The following is a 22964-nucleotide window of genomic DNA, read 5'->3' as shown; positions in this document are numbered from 1 at the left end:
TCATTTTTCTGAACTTGTTTGGAGGCTGAAACTGAACCACAGCCGTCTAAATCCTCTGGGAATTTAAATGTTGAAACAACAGCTGATTAAGAGACGGAGAGCTGCTCAGATTCAGGACAAAGTCCACGTCCACCTGATCGGAGAACAGTTTGGTTCTTTATTACAGCTGATGACCTCTGACCCTGCAGACGGTCTCTGACTGATAACTGTACAGTTTATCACAGTGAAAATCACCTAGTGGCTGTTAGAGGAACTGCAGCTTCATATAAAACGCCCCCTACTGTTGGTGTGTGGTACTACATGACCCAGCAGTAAAGTGTGTGTTTGTCTGTTGTCAGTGTGAATCATATCTCCTGTCCCGTGTTGATCCTCCACGCCGAGGATGACGGCGTGGTTCCGTTCCATCTGGGCAAAAAGGTACAAGAGTTTTACAAGAACACAAACACATAAATACAGATATTTCTGTTCAAACAATAAAATAAATTCTCGTCCTGCAGCTGTACAACATGGCCTCCCAGTCGCAGAGCCTCAGCGGTCACAAGGTGCAGTTTGTTCCGTTTCCCTCGTCTCTGGCCTACAAGCACAAGTTCATCTACAGGAGCCCGGAGCTGCCAAACATCCTCAGGTACCAGCAACACAACCACAACCATTAAAAAACTGTTGTTTGTGGAATAAATTTAAAACTGTACTTTAATAAAACTCGCAGTAAGAGTCCAGCGTTCTGTCTCGGATGGTCGGCCATCTTTTTTAGCCACTTAAAAGGTGTAAAAAATAAAGCAAAGCGTCATCCATTCAGATCGGCACACAGGATGTAGAAGGAGCAGGAGATTCTGCAGCTCTGAAGGATTAACAGTCGACACAACAGGTTTAACAGGAAGTCCAGCTGAGAGGTTTACAGGTGAGCGTTAGATTTCACCTCCGCCCAGGAAACTTTTTCAAGATAATCTGTAAGTCAGAGGAAGAAACTCAAAAACATTTTTAAACAATAGTCCAGATCCTTTTTTTTTTTAGGAATGCAGGAACGTGGGAACTTTTTTCTCCTTTTCTTTTTAAGAGTTTTTGAGTAACTCAGGAACTCATTTAGGAATTCAGGAACATTTTGCAAACACTTTTTATGAATATTTAGAATCAGAACTTTTTCAGGAATATAGACATTTTTCCACAAACACACAAACCTTTTTCATGAAAACAGCGACATATAAATCATCTCAGGAACTTTTTTTTTTTATTTAATTCAACACTGTTTTCTAAAACTTAAATCAGCATATTGTGACATTTTATGGACTAAAATTAATTAGTGGAAAAAATATTACCAGATTGATCACTAGTTGAAAAATATGTGGAACAAACTGAAAACAGGTGAAACAGACAAAAACACGTTTGGATTATTTTTCAATAAAAGATTGTGAGAGGATTAAAGATTTCGTCTGCCTCAGACGTTCATCAGAGAAATGCCTCTGAAATTTACAGAGAAAATGTCACTATTTTTCTGTGTTTTGGTTCGTTTGGATGCTAACGTTTGTCTCCGTGTTCTTGTTGTTTGTGTTGCAGTGATTTCCTCGGCACAGCTCGCCAACAGACGGACGCCGCCGCCTGAAAACACTCGCACACACTCTTAATATACTGCACACTCACGCACACACTCACATCACGGTTTGTTTTCCGACTGAACATTTGGACTGAACATTCTCGCATGAACTGAACACACACACACACACACACACACACACACACACACACACACACACACGTCATTCCCTTTTCTTTCTGCATTCCTCTCTCACCAACACTGGCTTTACTGGGTTGCCACGGTGACCGCCTCCGTGGATTCAGCCAGAAGTGTTTTTTTTTTTTTTTTTTTTTTGTTGGTACAGTCGAGTGACGAGGACGATCAAACCAAACTGGAGGACAAACAGAGAGACGTGAAAGAAGAAGTGAAAAATCTCTGTTTTTATCTTTTTAATATTTTATCATCGACACACTGAACGTTCTGCTTGATTCTTTACGATCTGTGTGATTTAACTTTTTGTTTGTTTCTGTTGGCGGTTTTTACTTCTTGGAGTCCATCTGATGTCTGACGCTTCTGCCTGGAAGTTTTTAAAAATGTCTGTCTCAGTTTGAAGGCCTGTTATGACTTGAATTATGAATTAAATATTTCTTGTTTTATGTAGCCGTGGTTTTGTTTTTGTTTTTTTAGGTGCGAGATGTACTGAGGTTTCGCTACGCGTTCGTGTGCACAAGATGGCTGCCTCGCGTGTCCTGCGTCTGTCTGGAGCGCTGGTTGTGGACGTCCTCAGAAAGTAACACACATCTGCAAGATGTAATACGCACATGGACAGTAGGGGGCAGTATGAGGATGTGACAGGGGACAGCAGCAACATTTAAAGACCACCTGAATAGAAAGACGTCCATGAATGTCACTAAAACGCTCGCTGATCAGACTCAGCTGTCTGCTGAATCCTTATCTTTTAGATAAGTTCTAATCAGAGTTTAGCAAAACCAAGTTTAAAATGAGTAAACAAAGATTTAAAGGTAAGCTGAACTCTTGCTCAGTTAAATCCAAGTTAAGTGAATTAAACCAAATTTAAATGAAGTTAATCAGTTCAGGTCCTGCTCAACCAAATGAACATAAATATATATATATATATAAACAAAATGTTGTTTTGTTTGAGAGCTAAAACAATTTGCAAAAACATTCTGTTTACTAGCTCGTTAAAAACCAAACTAAATGTTAGACTAACTGTCTAAATCGTTAGCAGAATGTTACATTGTTATTAGCTACCTAAAACATTCACAAAATGTTTTGCTGTTTGCTTGCTAGCAGAAACGTTGACATTATTTAGTTTGATGCAGCACGAACAAGTTTTTCTCAGTCGGTCCTTTAACTTTATTTGTGGAACTTGATTATTTTAAAGTTTAATCCAACACAATTTAAAATTAATTATGATTTAATTGGGTTTAAAAATTAATCCAGAGTGTTTTAGTACAATGCTATGTCTATGAAAACGTGGTTAAAAAGCAAGAACATCCCCCACCTTACCGTCCATTTCATAAGAAAAACACAAACACTGCATTTATGATTGCAGGTAAGAACCTGAAACAGGTGTTTAAATACTAAATCATCATTGGCTCAACATGTTACAGGTGCAACAAAAGTTTATTTTCAGCAACAGACGTGAGTGCTGCAGATACAGTACGTGATAAACTGACAAAAGCTTTTTAGTTTGAGTCAGACTGACATTCATGCTGAGTAAACAGTGATTCTGAATGGACTACGTTACCCATAAAACACCTGTGATGTCATATTGAGGGCTTTCTGTTGTGTCATGTCCTGTCGGATTTACCATAATTTTGACTTTTAGACTTTTAAATACTGTTCACATCAACGTCTGAGTTGTAATTTTGAAAAAGGAAACAGATTTTCCAAAAAGTTGTGCTTAAACATATTGAAAGAAAAAACTTCTGACTGTTACACATCAGCTAAAGTCTGTGTTTACAGTATTTAAACCCAAATTTAATCGACAACAATAACAATATAGTGCTGTGATGGCCTTAAATCCCACATGACATGAATGTGCCATTGTTCCTGAAAAAACACAAAAATCCCAAATCACTACGGAAAAGAAAAGAGCTTAATCGGAAAGTCAGAGTAATAAAATAAATGATAAACATACAACAAATTGAAGGACTGTATTTTTAGTTCTGAAAATCAGTGGAAGTCAAAGGCACAAAAACATTTAGTCTCATTTTAAGGCAGGAAAGCAGTGCTCGTTCATGGGAGAGATCGTTCTCCACTCTAGCAGACTGAGTGCAACTCAATGAAGAAAATACAACTATTCAAAGTCAATAGAACAATGAGTTGGAGTCAATGAAACAGAGATGATAGCTGAAGGTTCTCTCCATCTGAAGTTCAAGAAAGTAGAACTAAAGAAACAGAGGACCTACTACAAGTCAATGGGTCAGATTCTACCAGAGCCCCAAAAGGCAAACTGTGTGACAAGGCAAGTCAAATGAGGAATGTAATAACTAAACTGAAAGTCAATGGCAAATGTTTTTACTGCAACAGTGTTTCAGTGGCATATGTATTGGTTTTGAGCTGTCAATACTTGGCTATTAAGTTTTATTTATTAAGTCAATGTTGACTTCTAGCTGTAAATTTTTTTGTATGTCAATGGAAGTTAAAAGCCAATAAAAATTCAAAGACCATTGAACCAGCTCACTCAAAATTCCATTGACTTTAGTTAATTGAATTCCTTTTACTGTTAGGATCAAATCTAACAATGAAACTTTAAGTTAATGGCAATGGCATGTTCAGTTTTGCAGTACTTTAAATCAATGGAATAGATATTTACTTTATTTTAAGTCATTGGAACAATGAGAAGTAGCTGTGATGTACTGTAAAGTAGTGGGATTTTGAGTTTTACTTTTACTGAAAGTAAATGGCATTAATTACTGATTGTCTACAGTGCAGTTCAAGGTTCACTGTAAGTCAATGGAACAAACATGGCATTTTTCTCATTTATATAAAATAATAGTTCCTCCTAAAGTTGGTAGAAAACATTTGTTGTTCTGTTGTTGGCCTTCACTGGAAGTCAATGGAAGAAAAGCGATTCATCAGCTGTGGTGCTATTGAGTATCCTTCTGCTTTTTTAGTTCAACAGTATTTCTATACCAGTGGAACAGATACTGACTTTTTGGTACATGACAAAGTTTTATTGGAAGTCAATGAAAAGTCAAATACCATTGAACCACTTTTACTTAATTTTCATTGATTTCAACTAAATGTGATCACTTTCATGTCAAAAATTAGAATGAAATTAAATCAATGGCAAATGCTTAGTTTTAAATCAATCTGATAGATATTTGCTTCATTTATACTTCATTTACTGTAACGTACTGTAAAGTAACAGGATTGTAAGTTTTACTTTGGAGCAGAGTTTACTACTGCAGGTTTATGGTGCAGTCTAAGGTTTCAGATTCATTGTAATTCAATGGGGCAAACAACATTTTTCTCATTAAAACTCAGCTTTTCTTAAAGTCAATGGGAAGCACTTTTAGTTCTATTGTTGATCTTTACTGGAAGTCAACAGAAGAAAAATTAATCATCGTCTGTGGTGCCATTGAGTATCCTACTGCTTTTTTAGTTCAACAGTTTTCTGCATCAGTGGAATAGATATTCCTTTTGCGAGTACTTGACAAAGTTCTACTGTAAGTCAATGGAAGGAGAGGACAGTTGTAGGTTTGCTCTGTTTGAAGTTCAAGTAAGTAGTACTAAAGAAATTAAAGTAAATGGTTTAGAAGTAATTTCTCAGAAACTGAAAGTCAATGGCAAATTTGTTTTAGTTCAACAGTATTTTTAAATCAGCTGGGAGTATTTAGTTTTACTGTAACTCAATGGAACAAAAATACCAGTTGAAAGTAATTGGCATCTACAAAGTTTTACTGTCAGGGTCAAAAGTCAACGGGATAAAAGTCTCGACATCGGCAATTATAACAAAAAACATCACACAAGATTTTGGTCCAAGCAGAGAGACAGTGGAAGGCAACGGTGAACTTTTTATATGTGATAGCGTAAACTGTTCTCTTCAAGGTGAATCTATAGAATGACTTTACAAAATGAGATATTAATATTTTACTAAACAAAACAATCTGAACGTATCAAAAAATAATTCGGAATGATGACACAGTGCAACTCGGTCAGCTGCTGAGATTTGTGGCATCCAAACCCCAAATTCCAGTGCAAACAACTTAGATGTTGTTTTTAACTGATAACTTCAAGTCAGCGTGTTCTGGAAAAATATGAGCAATCTGGGATTCATGAGCGAGAAAGTCGGCGCAAAAAAACACGAAGGACGAGTTTACTGAAGAGGCTGATTAAAGCTGATGTTGTCGCATGTTTATGGAAAATATTCTGTCACAAGAAAGTAAAATTACTTATTTCCAATCAGTTATTGGCTTATTTGTGTCTGATTTGGCAGTCTATTGGTATTAATCAGCTAGCTAACAGCTGTGCTATGTACAGTTTGTTAGCTAACGTTAACTCTGGCTAACGTGATTAAGATTTTAATGCCAACTCTCTAAATAACAGATATGTATGTTAAGTTCACAGTATACTACAGGCTTAATTCATCCCTGTTAGCTCCAACGTTAGCATCCTTATGGACAAGTCTCCTAAATATTGGCACCAATACATGAGCATTAAAGGGATAGTTTGTATTATTTAGTGTGGTTGTATGAGGATCTTTTCCAGACAGTAGATGGAGGTCGACATGGAGGAAGCTAAGCTAATGTCCTGCTGTGGACAGGGTCAGCAGCAACACAGATTTTAAACACCTAAAAAATCATTATAAATTTAAGTGTACACTATATTTAGAATATTTTCACCTCTTTACTGATGGAAAAACTGCAATAATATCAGTCAAACATCACTCTCTCTCCAAAGCCACCAAACTCCATTCACAAAATCAGCAATTTTAGCTCACAGAACACAGGAGTTGCTGGTCTACTGCTGCTTCCATCTGTTAGTGTGTTTGTGCTATTATGTGACTTAAGAAAATCTTAACTATCCCTTAAAACACTGAAGTCACACAACAACACAAATAAACTAACAGATGGAGGCAGCAGCAGACCAACAACTCCTGTGTTCTCTGAGCTAAAATTACTGATTTTGTCAGTGGAGTTTGGTTGGTTTGTAGAGAGTGATATTTGTCTTATATAACAGTGGTTCCCTGTCAGAACAGTCTGTCTGACAGAAAGATAAAGTGCTGAAAATATTCTAAATATAGTGTTCACTTAAACTGACTATGGATAAGTACTTCATACAACCACACTTAAGGGTTAGACGGGAGTTTAATGAGCTTCTTGCTTTAGTTGCTCAGTGGTTTGAAATGTTGAAAATATGAACTCATCTCCACGGCAACTGAAAAGGTACAGAAACACTTTGTAAAACTGCTGTTTGTCCGACTTAAAAGTCACTATGAAAAATTCAGCCATTAAATTTATATGTCAAACTTCCTGTAATGAATTTTCTTAATTTTCAGTCTAAATGTTTAGATGTCTGTGCAGAAATTTAAACATAGAAATGAGAAAGTGTTAGGTAATAAATGAGGACCAAATATTGATGTATCTCTCTTTTGGACTTTTAGTTTAACCATTAAATTTAATAACTTTTTCTGATATTTTAGTTCTTGTTAGCTGCAGCTGTTTAGAGAGCTAACACGTAACTTACTGACTGACACGAGGGTGAGACAGAAAAATGACTTCAGTTACATTTTCTGAATTCTTCCTGTTTTCTGAGAGCTGTGGTGATGTGATCAGATACTCAACGCCGCGGTCCGTCCAGCTTCCTCAGTTTCGGGCCTCGAACGGCGGCTCGTTGGGCGGTGGGATCTTCACATCAGACGGTTCCACTCCCCAGATCTCGCGGGCGTACTGGGTGATGGTTCGGTCACTGGAGAACTTTCCAGAGGCGGCGATGTTGCGGATCACCATCTTGGTCCACTCTCTGGGGTTCTGAAGGGAAACAGGAACAAAACATCAAAAAGTCAAGTTCAGGTGTCTCGTCATCTGAACATCTCACTAAGAGATTATTTGTCAAAATGTTGAAGAGTTCCTTTAAAAAGAGGAACGTTACTGTGGGACGTTCCAGCAGCATGAAAGCTCTGGTCTGTTACCTTGTACAGTTCACTGACTCTCTCCTGACATCTGACGTACGCTTCGAAATCAGCAAACACTTTAAACCTGCAAGAGGAACACAGAGAACGAGACAGAACGAGACAGGACGAGACAGAACGAGACAGAACGAGACAGGACCAGACAGGTCAATACAGAACGAGACAGGACGAGACAGAACGAGACAGGTCGATACAGAACGAGACAGGACGAGACAGAACGAGACAGAACGAGACAAGACGAGACAGGACGAGACAGGACGAGACAGAACGAGACAGAACGAGACAAGACGAGACAAGACGAGACAGAACGAGACAGAACGAGACAGGACGAGACAGGACGAGACAGAACGAGACAGGACCAGACAGAACGAGACAGAACGAGACAAGACGAGACAGAACGAGACAGAACGAGACAAGACGAGACAGAACGAGACAGGACGAGACAGGACGAGACAGGACGAGACAAGACGAGACAGAACGAGACAGAACGAGACAGGACGAGACAGAACGAGACAAGACGAGACAGGACGAGACACAACGAGACAGAACGAGACAGAACGAGACAGGACGAGACACAACGAGACAGGACGAGACACAACGAGACAGAACGAGACAGAACGAGACAGGACGAGACACAACGAGACAGGACGAGACAGAACGAGACAGAACGAGACAAGACGAGACAGAATGAGACAGAACGAGACAGAACGAGACAGGACGAGACAGAACGAGACAGGATGAGACAGGACCAGACAGAACCAGACAGGATGAGACAGAACAAGACAGAACGAGACAGGACGAGACAGGACGAGACAAGACGAGACAGGACGAGACAGAACGAGACAGGACCAGACAGAACGAGACAGAATGAGACAAGACGAGACAGAACGAGACAGGATGAGACAGAACGAGACAGGATGAGACAGGAGGAGACAGGACAAGACAGGACGAGACAGAACGAGACAGGATGAGACAGGAGGAGACAGAACGAGAGGTTTAACATCAGATATTAAACATCGAGAAGAAGAAAACAAACATGAACTTTTCTGTCTGAAGTCGTTGGAAGCTGCAGTTTATCTTCCTTCTGATGGAGCTCGGCTAACAGTTTCCCTCTGCTTCCAGTCTTTATGCTAAGCTAAGCTAAACATGTCCTGGATCTGCTTCTGCACTAGACAAGCCCTGTTCACAGCTTATGAACCCATTTACATCCGGTATGAACCTGTTCACAGCTGGTATAAGAGAAAGTCACCAGACTTTCTTAAAAAACAATCATATAATTTGATGATTTGTTGAGTGAAGATAAACTTTATAAACTTATTAAACTCTATCTACGACAAATTCTTCATTGTCTGGACGTTCTCATAAATTCAGGAAATGTTCTACATGAATTTTTTTCTTTGTGTAAAAACTGTAAAAACAAACAACAACACATTTCCAGGTGTGGATGTGAGTGACAGGTGTGTTTTCTACCTGTCGTGGTCCAGCAGCATGTGGACCAGGTCTCTGAAGAGTCCTGGTTCTGTGGGACTGAAGAAGCCGCTCTGGATCTGATCCACGGCCAGTTTCAGCTCCGGCAGACGCTCGTAGAACTCGACGGCGTTGTAGCTGCATGTAAACAGGAAGTGATGTCAGTTCAGACTGGGACATCTCTACAACCCTGCAGATGCATTTAAGGACACTCAGAGAAAATCCTCCAAAACAGTTTGTTTTATTAAAGCAACTATAAATCAGTCAATTATAATGTTTTAAATATACTTATTTATTTATATTTGTGATTATTAATAATGACATTAATGATCCTGAATGCATCATGAGGCGTTTCAGAGTTCCTGGTTTCAAACTGTGATAGAGGATCTTTTTGAAAACAGGAAGTGATGTAACACCTCCTCCTCACCCCTTCCTGTCCAGCTCCTCCACGTCCGACACTCTCATGCCGAAGATGAAGAGGTTCTCCTCGCCGGCCTCCTCCGCCATCTCCACCGTCGCTCCGTCCATGGTGCCGATGGTCAGAGCGCCGTTCAGCATGAACTTCATGTTTCCTGTTCCCGACGCTTCGGTTCCTGCCGTGGAGATCTGCTCCGACAGGTCGGCCGCCGGGATCACTGGGAAAAAAACAAGAAAACAACAACAACAGAATCTTTTATTGAAGCATCCTTCCTCCTCCTCCTCCTCCTCCTCCTCCCTCTTCCTCTTCTTCTTCCTCCTCCTCCCTCTTCCTCCTCCTCCTCCTCCTCCTCCCTCTTCCTCCTCCTCCTCCTTCTCCCTCTTCCTCCTCCCCCTCTTCCTTTTCCTCCTCCCCCGCTTCCTCCTCCCCCTCTTCCTCTTCCTCCTCCCTCCTCCTCCCTCTTCCTCCTCCTCGCTCCTCCCTCTTCCTCCTCCTCCTCCTCCTTCTCCCTCCTCCCCCTCTTCCTCTTCCTCCTCCCTCCTCCCTCCTCCTCCTCCTCCTCCTCCTCCTCCTCCTCCTCTCACCTCTCTCAGCCAGAGACACTCTGTAGTTCTCCAGGTAGATCACTTTCAGTTTGTCTCCCACCGCTGGGTCGTTATTGATCACCTGACCGACTGAGGTGATCAGTTTGATGATCAGTTTGGCCATGTGGTAACCAGGAGCCGCCTGCAGGGACGAGTCATTTCAATATTTATGTTCACTCTTTACAGATTTGTATTGATTATAGACTTATATTGATGATTAATCAGATCAAACCTTTCCTCCGATCATCACCGTCCGAGGAACAAACTCTCTGTTTGGATTCAGTTTGATTCCTGAAAACAAACAAACAAATAAACATCAAATAAAAATAAATAAATCAGAAAAATACTGAACAGAGTGTAGTTTACAGAGTGACCAGCAGGGGGCAGCACACCGTTAACAAACACCAAGAGAACAGCTTTAAAAAAAGTTGTTTGTTGGTGTTGTTGGTAAAGCTATTTTTAAATATAACATGTTACATTAATTATAAATAAAAAAAGGCAAGAAATTTCCAACAGAATCAAACAAAACATCAGTTTATAACTGATGTTGTTGTTGTTGTTGTTGTTGTTGTTGTTGTGGTGGTGAATTGTTTAAAATGATAAAATTTTGACACAGAACACAGTTAATATTCTAAATAAACAGAACAGTAACACAGCAGGTCCACAATAGTTATTATATTTTATAAGTCAACTCACTGTAAATCTTCTGCCACACTAAATGGAACGGGGCCTTAATCAGTGTCACTGGTGTTTAATGAAGGACAAAAACTGACATCTGCTTCAATAATTAATTAATACAGAAATAAATAAATATATTTTAAAAATACAGAAATGTAGAAATAAATAAAACAAGAATAAATAAATGTATAAACAAATGAAAGTATGAATAAATTTTGAAATAAATACATAAATAACTAAATGTATAAATAAATAAATAACTAAATGAATGCAGAAATAAATAAAATCTTTTTCATGAACAAAGTATTGTCATGTTTTTTTATGTATTGCTGATTTATTTCTTCTGTGGTGTTATTGTTGCTGCGTGTTTCGTGTGTTTCGTGTGTTTCGTGCGTGTGGTTGTGCAGCAGCCGGTTGGTCTTACGGTTGTAGAGCGTGACGGCGTGCAGACAGCTGAGCAGCTGCCTCTTGTACTCGTGGATCCTCTTCACCTGCACGTCAAAGATGGAGTCTGGGTTCACCTTCACCTGGTACTGCTGCTGCAGGAAGGAGGCGAACTTCAGCTTACTCTCCTGTCAGGACAGAGACGGTCAGAGGGACGGACAGACAGGAGGACAGGCTGCAGGACAGACAGGTGTCAGGTGTGTCTGTACCTGTTTGACTTTGGCCACGTCTCTGATAAAAGCTTCATCGTCCACAAACTGGAGGATTTTCTTCAGCTGGTAAAGATCAGTGAGGAAGTCTTCTCCGATTCTCTGCAGGACGAACAGACAATTAACTCAAACTGAGACTAATTTATTAATTATTAAAAATTAAATATCAACCAGTTAGAGTTTCTCACTCGTGACGATTCTCTGATTCTCTGTGTGAATAAACTGAAGGACACATTTTGAAAATAAAGTCTTGAGCTTTAAGGAAGACCAAATTAGTGGAAAATATTATTATTTTATTACATTTTATTAATCCAATAAGGGTCCTCCTGTATTTTATTGCATTTATTTTATTTGTACCCACTGATTTCTGAGATTCATTCCTGTTTTCTTATTTTTGCTCCACTCTAAACTAACAGATGGAGCAGCAACAGACCAACAACTGCTGTGTCCTCTGAACTAAAATGACTGATTTCATGAATGGAGTTTGGTTGGTTTGTAGACATTTGTGATATTTGTCTTATATAACAGTAGTTTCCTGTCAGAAACGTCTGTCTGACAGAAAGATAAAGAGGCAAAAATACACCGACTGTGGAGAAACACCTCATACAACCACAGCCTCGTGTTCAACATGTCCAGGTGTGTCTCGGGTTTGTCTCGTGCGTGTCTCATGTATGTCTCATGTATGTCTCGGGTTTGTCTCGGGTTTGTCTCATGTATGTCTCGGGTTTGTCTCATGTATGTCTCGGGTGTGTTTATACCTCAGCGATGATGTCAGCGAGGCCGGGGTTACACAGCAGCAGCCAGCGGCGAGGAGTGATGCCATTTGTTTTATTTTGAAACTTCTCAGGATCGACTTCATGGAAATCTTTAAATCTGCAGCAGAAACAAACTGATCAATAATCAATAATCACTATTCAGACTCAACAGTTGTTTGCAGTGTGCTGTTTGTTGATGTCTCTGCTCTGATTGGTCGTCTCCTGACTCACACGGTGTTCTTGACGATGTCTGAGTGGATCTGAGCGACGCCGTTGACGGCGTGTGATCCGACCACACACAGGTGAGCCATGTTGATCCTCTTCGGGTCGCCCTCCTCGATCAGAGACATCCGACGCAGACGGTCGGTGTCGCCGGGGAACATGGCCGCCATCCTCTGAGAGAGACGAAGGAAAAGAACTTCAGAGTATTTATACACAGAGAGAGAAAGGTGTAAATATAAACAGAAACTGATTCCTCAGCCTGGACAGGAAGTCCCGCCCACAGCAGGGTGATTGACAGTTTGGCTCTTCAAGGAAGAACAAAAACAACAAAAAAAGGGATAAACAAAAGTCAATGACATATTATGTGTGTGTGTATAAAAGAAATAGGAAAAAAATAAATAAATAAAATTTAAAATATATAAGAAGAAAAATCGATTTTAAGACACAAAAATAATATGTACAGATAAATGATTTTAAAAAATCAAAACATTAAAGATTAAAAAATGAAAATACATACAAAATATTTTTAATACAGGAAAAAATAAAAACAAAAAACATACAAACAATTTGTTTTTAAAACTGTAAAAAAAATAAAAAATAAGAAGAAAAATAAATAAATAAAAATAAAAGTAGATTTAATTCCAGTAGAGGACAGTAGAGGTCAGTGGAGGACAACAGAGTACAGTAGAGGATAGTGGAGGACAGTAGAGTCCAGTAAAGGTCAGCAGAGGACAGTAGAGGACAGTGGAGGTCAGTGGAGGACATTATAGGACAGTAGAGACCAGTAGAGATCAGTAGAGGACAGTAGAGTCCAGTGGAGGTCAGTAGAGGTCAGTGGAGGACATTATAGGACAGTAGAGTCCAGTAGAGGTCAGTGGAGGACATTATAGGACAGTAGAGACCAGTAGAGATCAGTAGAGGACAGTAGAGGTCAGTGGAGGACATTATAGGACAGTAGAGTCCAGTAGAGGACATCAGAGGACAGTAGAGGTCAGTGGAGGACATTAGAGGAGAGTAGAGACCAGTAGAGGACAGTAGAGGACAGTAGAGGTCAGTGGAGGACAGTAGAGGTCATTATAGGACAGTAGAGTCCAGTAGAGGACATCAGAGGACAGTAGAGGTCAGTGGAGGACATTATAGGACAGTAGAGACCAGTAGAGATCAGTAGAGGACAGTAGAGGACAGTAGAGGACAGTAGAGGACATCAGAGGACAGTAGAGGTCAGTGGAGGACATTATAGGACAGTAGAGACCAGTAGAGATCAGTAGAGGACAGTAGAGGACAGTAGAGGTCAGTAGAGTCCAGTAGAGGACAGTGGAGGACAGTAGAGGACAGTAGAGGACAGCAGAGGTCAGTAGAGGTCAGTGGAGGACATTATAGGACAGTAGAGACCAGTAGAGATCAGTAGAGGACAGTAGAGGACAGTAGAGGACAGTAGAGTCCAGTAGAGGACAGTAGAGGACAGTAGAGTCCAGTAGAGGACAGTAGAGGACATCAGAGGACAGTAGAGTCTCACGTCCAGGTGTCTCTGGTTGATGTCGTAGATGATCAGCAGGTGTCTCGGCAGCAGCTGTTCAAACAGAGACACAGGCCAACGCTCCAACGCCTCCGGCAGAACCGTGTGGTTGGTGTACGCACACGTACGACAGGTGATGTCCCACGCCTGGATGGACGGACACACACACACAAAAAGACATTTATGAGCTGTTCTTTAACGCCATCAGAACGTTCTCAGTCTGTCTGAATGGTTCTCCAGTCAGACCTTGTCCCAGTCCAGCTTCTCGATGTCCACCAGGATCCTCATCAGTTCAGGGATGGCCAGAGCCGGGTGGGTGTCGTTCAGCTGGATCGCCACCTGACAGGACGGTGACGCGCCCCCGCCACCACAGAAGAAGAAGAAAAAACATCTTTGTAACGCAGCTAACAGTTTGATTTATCTCGTTATCTCGAGATAACAGAGATTTGTTATCAGAATAATTGACACATGACAACGAGAAACTGAGCGTTTTCGTCTTGAAATAACAAAAGCAGCATAAAACAGGAATACTCGAGTAAAGTACCTCAGATTTGTACTTAGTTACATTCTCTTCTCACCTTGTCAGGAAACGTGTCGAAGGACATCCTCACCGGGGCTCTGCGGCCGAACTCGGAGGATTTGAACCTGCGGATGATGTCCTGCAGCGTGGCGGCGACCACGAAGTACTCCTGCTTCAGACGCAGCTCCTTCCCCTCAAAAAACTACAACCAACACTTTTACTGCGTCACCATCCATCAAGAAACACGCCGAAACGTTCTGACCTTTGACCCCAAACTTCAACCAAACTGCAGTAAAAAGTACGATTCTTGGTTTGAACGAGCACAAAATGGAAAAACTCCGGTTAAGTACAAAGTACCTCCGATGTGTACTCACGTTGTCGTTGGGGTAGAGAACTCTGGAGATGTTCTCCGCCAGGTTTCTGTCCAGAACAGCTTCAATATAATCTCCAACATTGACTGTGAGACAGAGACACTAAATATTATTATACAAGTACGGTGGACATTTTCAACATGTCCGAGGTTTGTGAAAAAAATCTCTCTGAAAAACGTTTATCATCGTAATCTTTGGATCCCTGTTCTGTAAAGTCTCAGTTCTTCTGTAGAACTTTGGGACGTTTCTAGAAAATGATGATGATGATGAAGACTTACAGTTCTGCAGCTTGAAGTCGTTCGGAGCTTTAGCCGACCACAGTCTCATCGTGTTCACTGTGTTGTTATGGTAACCAGGAACTGGAGTGTCATAGGGCATCGCCAACACCACCTACACACACACACACACACACACACAGACACACACACACGTCTGTTACACGGTGCAGTGAGACTCATGACATCACAGAGTAAATACTGTGTTCCAGGTTTCTGTATGTGTCAGAGGATAAATCAGCTGATCATATTGATCATATCGATCGGTTTCTCACCTGTGTATCGACCCACTTCACTCCGCTCGCCGTTTTCTCCACTCGGCCGTAGAAATGGACCGGCAGCATGTACTCAGGTCTCGCCTTCTCCCAGGGGTTCCCGTACCTCAGCCAGTCGTCTGCCTCCTCCACCTGAGGGGGGCGGGGCAACACGTCAGCCAATCACAAACCTCCAGAACACCTGATGCATGGGAGCGCGTGTGTACCTGCCATCCGCCGCTGATCTTCTGGTTGAAGATGCCAAACTCGTAGCGAATACCGTAACCGTACGCTGCCAGGCCAAGAGTCGCCATGGAGTCCAGGAAACACGCTGCAGCAGGGAACCAAGACGGGACAGACGGGACAGACAGCGAAGACGTTTACGAAAAAAACTTTTAGAAAGTAAGGACATACGTAGAAAGACATTTCTAGACAGTTAGAATGTTTCTAGAGAGTACGGACGTTTTTCAGACTGTGAGGACGTTTTTCTGAATGTGAGGACGTTTTTCAGGATGTGAGGACGTTTTTCAGAATGTGGGGACGTTTTTCAGAATGTGAGGACGTTTTTCTGAATGTGAGGACGTTTTTCAGGATGTGAGGACGTTTTTCAGAATGTGAGGACGTTTTTCAGGATGTGAGGACGTTTTTCAGAATGTGGGGACGTTTTTCTGAATGTGAGGACGTTTTTCAGAATGTGAGGACGTTTTTCAGAATGTGGGGACGTTTTTCAGAATGTGAGGACGTTTTTCAGAATGTGGGGACGTTTTTCAGAATGTGAGGACGTTTTTCAGAATGTGAGGACGTTTTTCAGAATGTGAGGACGTTTTTCAGACTGTTGTCTTTCAGACGCAGCAGCTTTAAGGTCAGAATCACAGACGGTCGACACAAATACAAAATGTAAGCGAACCTGCTAGTCGTCCCAGTCCTCCGTTTCCAAGACCAGCATCCTCCTCGATCTCCTGCAACTCCTCCATGTCCAAACCCAACTACACACACACACACACACACACACACACACACACACACACACACACACACACACACACACACACCTGTTTTCAGGTGTTTTCTTCCTGGTTTTGTGGTGAAACTATAGGGAAGTTGAAACTATCAGCATTTTAAAAACTTCATGTTCAGCGAAACATGCAGAAAAACTGAAGACAGACAGACAGGCAGACAGAGACAGGCAGACAGAGACAGGCAGACAGGCAGACAGAGACAGGCAGACAGACAGACAGAGACAGGCAGACAGAGACAGACAGACAGGCAGACAGACAGACAGACAGACAGACAGACAGACAGACAGACAGGCAGACAGACAGACAGACAGGCAGACAGAGACAGGCAGACAGACAGACAGAGACAGGCAGACAGGCAGACAGACAGGCAGACAGAGACAGACAGAGACAGGCAGACAGGCAGACAGACAGGCAGACAGAGACAGACAGACAGGCAGACAGAGACAGGCAGACAGACAGACAGAGACAGGCAGACAGGCAGACAGACAGGCAGACAGAGACAGACAGAGACAGGCAGACAGGCAGACAGACAGGCAGACAGAGACAGACAGACAGGCAGAGACAGGCAGACAGGCAGACAGAGACAGGCAGACAGAGACAGACAGACAGGCAGACAGACAGAGACAGACAGACAGAGACAGGCAGACAGGCAGACAGACAGACAGAGACAGGCAGACAGAGACAGACAGACAGGCAGACAGAGACAGGCAGACAGGCAGACAGAGACAGGCAGACAGACAGACAGAGACAGGCAGACAGAGACAGACAGACAGGCAGACAGACAGACAGACAGACAGGCAGACAGAGACAGGCAGACAGGCAGACAGAGACAGGCAGACAGAGACAGGCAGACAGACAGACAGACAGGCAGACAGAGACAGGCAGACAGACAGGCAGACAGGCAGACAGAGACAGGCAGACAGGCAGACAGAGACAGGCAGACAGGCAGACAGAGACAGGCAGACAGAGACAGACAGACAGGCAGACAGACAGAGACAGGCAGACAGAGACAGGCAGACGTCTTGTTACCTGGTAGATGGCCTCATCACAGGCGTTCTGCAGGCCGAGGTTGATCATGGTGTTCTGCAGCGTTCTGCCCATGTAGAACTCCAGAGACAGATAATAAACTCTCTGAAGACAAACAGAAGAACACAGAACACACTCACTGTTTGTTTGTTTGTTTGTTTACAACAATTTAACAGTAAAAACACAATCATTCAAAAGAACAGAAAGCTGACAGATGTGGATCTGAACATTTCTGTCATCACTGATCTCACTTCAAATCTAGACTCAAAGTTTTTATTATGTCGGTTTATGTTTGGAATATTTCTTCACCAGGTCTTCACGCATCAAGAACTTAAAAACTCAGAAACACACACTCGCTGTGTCTGAAACGGGGTTAACAGGAAGCTTTTTTTCAGGCCTGGTCGGTTCAGTTTTATCTCCACAGACGAACAGAAGCTGCAGAGCAGGAAGATTTTTTATAGTAAAAAATACAGATCTGATCAGGAAACAGACAATGTAGAAGGTCGAGACATGTTGGTCAAAAATCTGACTTTTTTTCTGCTTTAGCAAACTTTTCTGACAGGAAGCCACTTTTACATAAACCAAATATCATTCTCTACAAACCAACCAAACTCCATAGGCAAAATTATTCATTTTACTTCACAGAACACAGGAGTTGTTGGGCTACTGCTGCCTCCATCTGTTAGTTTGTTTGTGTTACTGTACGACTTCAGTGAGTCCGACCTAACCTTTAAAACACTGAATAATATGAAAATAAATACTATTCTTGTTATTTGCATTTGTCCTTTTGTGGTTTAGAGCTACACCGACTGATTTTGTTGCATTTCAATTATTCGTAAAATGGATATTTACATCACTATACAGGTTATGCAAGAAACCAAATCATCCTGGTTCTTCAGCCGAAATGAACAACAGTGATTCAGCAAACATGCAAAGTTGTACCTCTCTCCATACATCATGTACTTTAGACAATAATCAAGAAGATATTAAAACTGTCAGGTATTTGAATGGAGTTTGGTTCACTCTAACCCTCCCCATACAAGACCAAATCTTGCACGAAGAGGATCAAACCAGACTAAACCTGATTTAAGCCTTAAGACATGTGGAACTGCCAGGTGCCTGGATACAGTTAGGCCAAGAGGAGGCTGTGAAGGAAATCAAGCCAAACTCCATTTAAACATATAACGATTTACTGTTGCCTTGGAGATCATTTAAGACATTCAGCAGAAAACACTATGCTTAAATATATTTTTTACATTAATATGATCATCTGCTAATATCGGCATATGAATACCACATCAAACATTATTATGTTTTGACTAAGGTTTAAGAACAGTTCCGCACTGCTCTAAACGGCCCTGCAGGCTTTCAGCTGCAGGAAACAAAGTTTTCAACTTATTTCTTATTAAATGAAGCAACGTTCAGAGATTAAATGTTTGCCGAATTAATATCTGGTGCCTAAACATCCAAAAACCAAACTTATCGTGGTTTTACTGTCTTTATGTTTGCAGATAATTATGGAAATTTATAAACTGAAGCATTTTTTCAGCGGAGTTTTGTGTATTTTCTCCCCGTCAGAGAGCAGTCTCCTGCGGGCTGATGCTGCTCCTACCTTCGGGTCCTTCTCGTAGTAGTACTGCTGAGTGCGGATCCAGCGGCCCACCAGGTGGTCCCGCACGGTGTGGGCCAGGGCGAAGTAGTAGTCCCGGGGCGTCGCTACGTTGCGGTCCTTCACCAGCGTGAAGTGCAGGTGTCGGTTAAAACTCTTCTTGATTTCCGCCACATCCCCGAGCCCCGCGATGCCCCTCACGCTGATCTGCTTCCTCTTCTCCTGGTCGGTGAGCGGAGTCGCCATGTTTCCACAAACGCACCCGGACAAGGAGCACTGAGAGCGGACTAATAGAGGAAGGTGATCCCGCAGAGAGAGGAGCTCACCTGGCTGCAGGTAGAGCAGGAAGACGCCGGGGGCCCCGCCCACTTTGGAAACTTTGACAGCTGGGAAGTTTCAGAGGGGGCGGGGCCTGGAGGGGCAGGGGGCGGGGGTATCTATGGAATGTCTAACAAAGAGGTGGAAGTATCTGAAAGACGTCTCACTCTGATTGCTATTTCAAGTCCCAAGTCAAGACAGACTAGTCTCTAGTCAAGACAGGTCTCAAGTCAAGACCTACAAGTCCTGTATCAAGTGCCAAGTCAAGACAGACGAGTCCAAAGTTAAGACTGACAAGTCCCAAGTCAACAGAGGCAAGTCACAAGTCAACACAAGCAAGTCCCAAGTCAAGTCCTAAATCTTAAATTTCGAGTTTTTGAGTCCTAAACAAGTCAGAATGTAACAGAATTTCAGCCTGATGGATTTACAACGTTACTTAGCTTTAAAGCTAATGTTAGCTAAACATTAACTCACTAACTATGTTAATATTAGCATCAAGTCACTGTTCTTTGTGTAACTTTAAATATTGAATGAAGTTGGAAGTTGTTGTTGTCTTCGTCTTTATTTTTCTAGTCACACGTTTGGCATACTGAGACTCGGGACCTGCCTGTTTTAACATGGTACCTGAGTGCAAAGACTTGAGACTGATTTGTGACTAAAATAAATAAATAAATAAATAAATAAAAAACGTGTAAACAAACCCCTCAAATCAGATTCCCCACATTTTACAACATCAAAGTATTTAAATTTTCACTGAGTGACTCATTATTACCACAACTTATCTTTGACTGTCTGCGTCCTGACGTCAGGCTCAGAGCGTCGGCCGTGTTTCCGGGTTTCAGAATAAAACGCCTCTACTGTGTTTCAGCCAGAAAAAAAAAACTTTTCCTGCGGGTTGCTCGTGCTGTTTTGGTGTTTTCTGACCTCAGGTGAGTGAAAGTGCCTCGTGCTGCTTCAGGTAACTGTCACGTGTTGTTTGACGTTTTCTCTGTGCGGTAAAAACTGCGGGTTTGGTTCCATTGTGTTGAAGTTTACAGTGTTTCTATGTTTCTGTTTCTGTAGAGTCAGTGTGTCTGTCTGAACCCGAACCCGCCTGGACCTGAACCCGCAGCACGTGAGACCGGTCCACCTGTCTGTCCACCTGTCCATCTTCAGCAGGTAAAGAGCCGCTCAGGACCGGTTTGTTCCTGGACCACCAGAGTCCACCATCAATCTTAAGTCGGGTTCTATGAGAGCAGCTGGTTTCACTGGTTTCACTGGTTTTACTGGTTTCTCTGAGAGACACCAGCAAGCAGCTGCTCCCACAGTCATTTTGATTGTTTATTTGTTTATATTTTGTCTATCTGAACTAAATAAACAAATCAGAAACATTGAGGATATTTTACTACAAAATAAAAGCCCCACTCAGAAATCCAAACAAACCAGAAAATCTTCACATTTAAAAAGCTGAAATCAGAGAATTTTGACTTTGTAATCAAAAAGTGACTCAAAACGATTCATCGGTTATCAGAATAGTTAATCTAATAATTGATTAAGAATTGAATTGGTTAATCGTTGCAGGTCCACTCCTGCCAATAAAATGTTTTAATTATGTGAACGTGACATGATGTCTGAGGTTTAATGAAATTTCTAAAACAGATTTTAAAGTTGCTGTTTATGATGATCTTTCAGTCCACGTTTTGAAAAGAATTGCATTTTATTTAGAAAAAAAAGCATTGTGTTTTGAAATCCCTGTATTTTATTTTGAAAAGCATATGCTAATTACATCACAGGTGAGACGTTATGTTCTCTGACGTCAGCTTAAGAAACATTCTGTTCATTTATCATCAATCAGCCAAAATGAAAAATATCGATGAATCAGATTTCAGCAAAATCTTTTGAGCAAAACTTGAAAGTTTCCTTTGATTCTCGACTGTAAATATTTGTTGTTTTATATTAATAGAAAACAGAGAAACGCAGCAAATTGTCACAATAGAGAACTTTCAATTATTTTTTCTTTACTTTCATTTTTAATCAATAATAATTATTTTGTTGATTTAAGAAAATCAAAAATAAACTGAGACGAATCAGAGAAAGAAAAAGAACAAATTCTTCATGAAAATAAAAGTCAGAAACCAGTTTAATTAATTAAAACATTTGAATGTTCTTTAACTGAGTCAGCGGGTTCAGTCGGGCCCGACCCGGTTCCTGTGTTCTGACTCTGTGTTCTGGTTCTGTGTTCTGTGTTCTGCAGGATGTCCTCGACGTCTCAGAAGCACCGGGACTTTGTCGGGGAGCCGATGGGAGAGAAGGCGGTGACGGCTCTGTCGGGGATCGGAGACGTGCTTGGAGGGGTACTGGCCAATCAGGGCTACGATAAGGTGGAGAACGTTCCTCTGAAGTTCTCTGCAGCGCCTCCTGCAGGCTGCACCACTGATTTTCCTTCTTTATCATTTTTCTTCTCCATGTTCACATTTTTTTTTATGTTTGTGTTTTTATTGTTTTGTGTGATTTTCCATTTTTGATTTTCATGTTTTTCTTTTCGTGTAGTTTTTATGGATTTTTTGTTTGTTTGTATGTTTTTGCATGTCTTGAGGGTTTCTCTTGTTTTTGTTTGTTGTGTGTTTCAGGCCTACGTGGTTCTCGGTCAGTTCCTCCTCTTGAGGAAGGACACTGAGATGTTCATTGAGTGGCTGAAAGACGCCAGCGGAGCGAACTCCCGTCAGGCGGGATTATGTGCTCAGTGTCTGAGGGACTGGTGTGATGCCTTCCTCTGAGACCCCGCCTCTTCCTCTGAGACCCCGCCCCTTCCCCTGAGACCCCGCCTATTCCTATAAGACCCCGCCTCTTCATCTGCAACCCCGCCCCTTCCTCTGAGACCCTGCCCCTTCCTCTGAGACCCCGCCTCTTCCTCTGACACCCCGCCCCTTCCTCTGAGACCCCGCCTATTCCTATAAGACCCCGCCTCTTCATCTGCGACCCCGCCCCTTCCTCTGAGACCCCGCCCCTTCCTGTTCTTCTCCAGCTTGCTCACTTGCTGCCTCTGAAGCTGCGATCGGAGCTCGTCTCTGTCTCTCGGCTTTAAAGCGTCTCTGCTGTTATTTAAAATGTTTTCAGGTTGATTTTCAGCCTCCTTCCTGCTGAGCCGCTGTGATGTCACAGCGTCACAACAGGTGTTTGTTTACCTGTTTATCAGCCTGTTTTATGAGGAACGTTTACATGAATAAAAGCTTTGGTGCCAAACTTGTTTGTCAGCCTCAGTGCTTTAAAGCTCTTTGACGCAGACGATGTTTCTGCTGCCTGCTTCATCTTTTCACAGAGTCTGAAGAGAAAAGACGTTCAGAGAGACGCAGAGGAGGAAAGAGATAAAGAATCAAATCAGGGGAAAGAGAAATAAACACAAATGGAATATTAAATTGCACATAAATTGATTTTGGACACTAAGTAAAACAAGTACAGGCTGTAAATCAAAATAAATTTTATTTGTGTCAAACATACGTTTAAATGGACGTTTCCCCGCCACACGTTCTGTGAACATCACCAAGAGAAAAAGTGTATCTGTGTTCCTAAAACCCAGGAAAAAAATCATCAACATCAAATTTAATTAACCCTTTTTCTCCAGACGTC

General features: G+C 41.8%; 3 protein-coding genes across 4 annotated transcripts in view; 2 read left to right on the top strand and 1 right to left on the bottom strand.

Annotated features, from left to right (window-relative positions):
- abhd12 (abhydrolase domain containing 12, lysophospholipase) overlaps window positions 1-2170 on the top strand; it is a 13740-nt gene extending 11570 nt beyond the window's left edge. The window contains exons 11-13 of the mRNA XM_084735272.1: window positions 339-417; window positions 498-625; window positions 1552-2170. Of these exons, the coding sequence (XP_084591398.1) occupies window positions 339-417; window positions 498-625; window positions 1552-1597 (253 nt within the window). The 3' untranslated portion in view covers window positions 1598-2170. The remainder of the gene's footprint in view (window positions 1-338; window positions 418-497; window positions 626-1551) is intronic.
- A 3252-nt stretch (window positions 2171-5422) lies between these two features.
- pygb (phosphorylase, glycogen; brain) lies at window positions 5423-19416 on the bottom strand. Of its 2 annotated transcripts, XM_084735265.1 has the most exons (21): window positions 19044-19416; window positions 17435-17536; window positions 16294-16372; window positions 15614-15717; window positions 15408-15539; window positions 15136-15247; window positions 14861-14943; window positions 14545-14688; window positions 14213-14305; window positions 13967-14113; window positions 12460-12623; window positions 12232-12346; window positions 11474-11575; window positions 11245-11392; window positions 10375-10433; window positions 10143-10284; window positions 9568-9775; window positions 9144-9278; window positions 7674-7740; window positions 7347-7512; window positions 5423-7263 (listed from the first exon to the last, which is right to left on the bottom strand). In XM_084735265.1, exons 1-20 carry the CDS (start codon window positions 19284-19286, stop codon window positions 7348-7350), a joined length of 2544 nt encoding a protein of 847 aa, XP_084591391.1. In that variant the 5' UTR covers window positions 19287-19416; the 3' UTR covers window positions 5423-7263; window position 7347. The 2 variants fall into 2 exon arrangements, with proteins under 2 accessions (XP_084591391.1, XP_084591390.1); XM_084735264.1 differs by having other exon boundaries at window positions 5423-7512.
- Window positions 19417-20134: 718 nt separating this feature from the next.
- Window positions 20135-22187, top strand: LOC146314960 (barrier-to-autointegration factor-like protein). Its single transcript, XM_084735285.1, has 4 exons — window positions 20135-20287; window positions 20421-20516; window positions 21592-21718; window positions 21968-22187. Exons 3-4 carry the CDS (start codon window positions 21593-21595, stop codon window positions 22112-22114), a joined length of 273 nt encoding a protein of 90 aa, XP_084591411.1. The 5' UTR covers window positions 20135-20287; window positions 20421-20516; window position 21592; the 3' UTR covers window positions 22115-22187.
- Window positions 22188-22964: the final 777 nt, after the last annotated feature.

Source organism: Lutjanus erythropterus, chromosome 14, assembly GCF_056507025.1.
Source record: "Lutjanus erythropterus isolate fLutEry1 chromosome 14, fLutEry1.hap2, whole genome shotgun sequence".
NCBI lineage: Eukaryota > Metazoa > Chordata > Actinopteri > Lutjaniformes > Lutjanidae > Lutjanus > Lutjanus erythropterus.
This window is presented reverse-complemented; position numbering and strand designations above follow the sequence as displayed.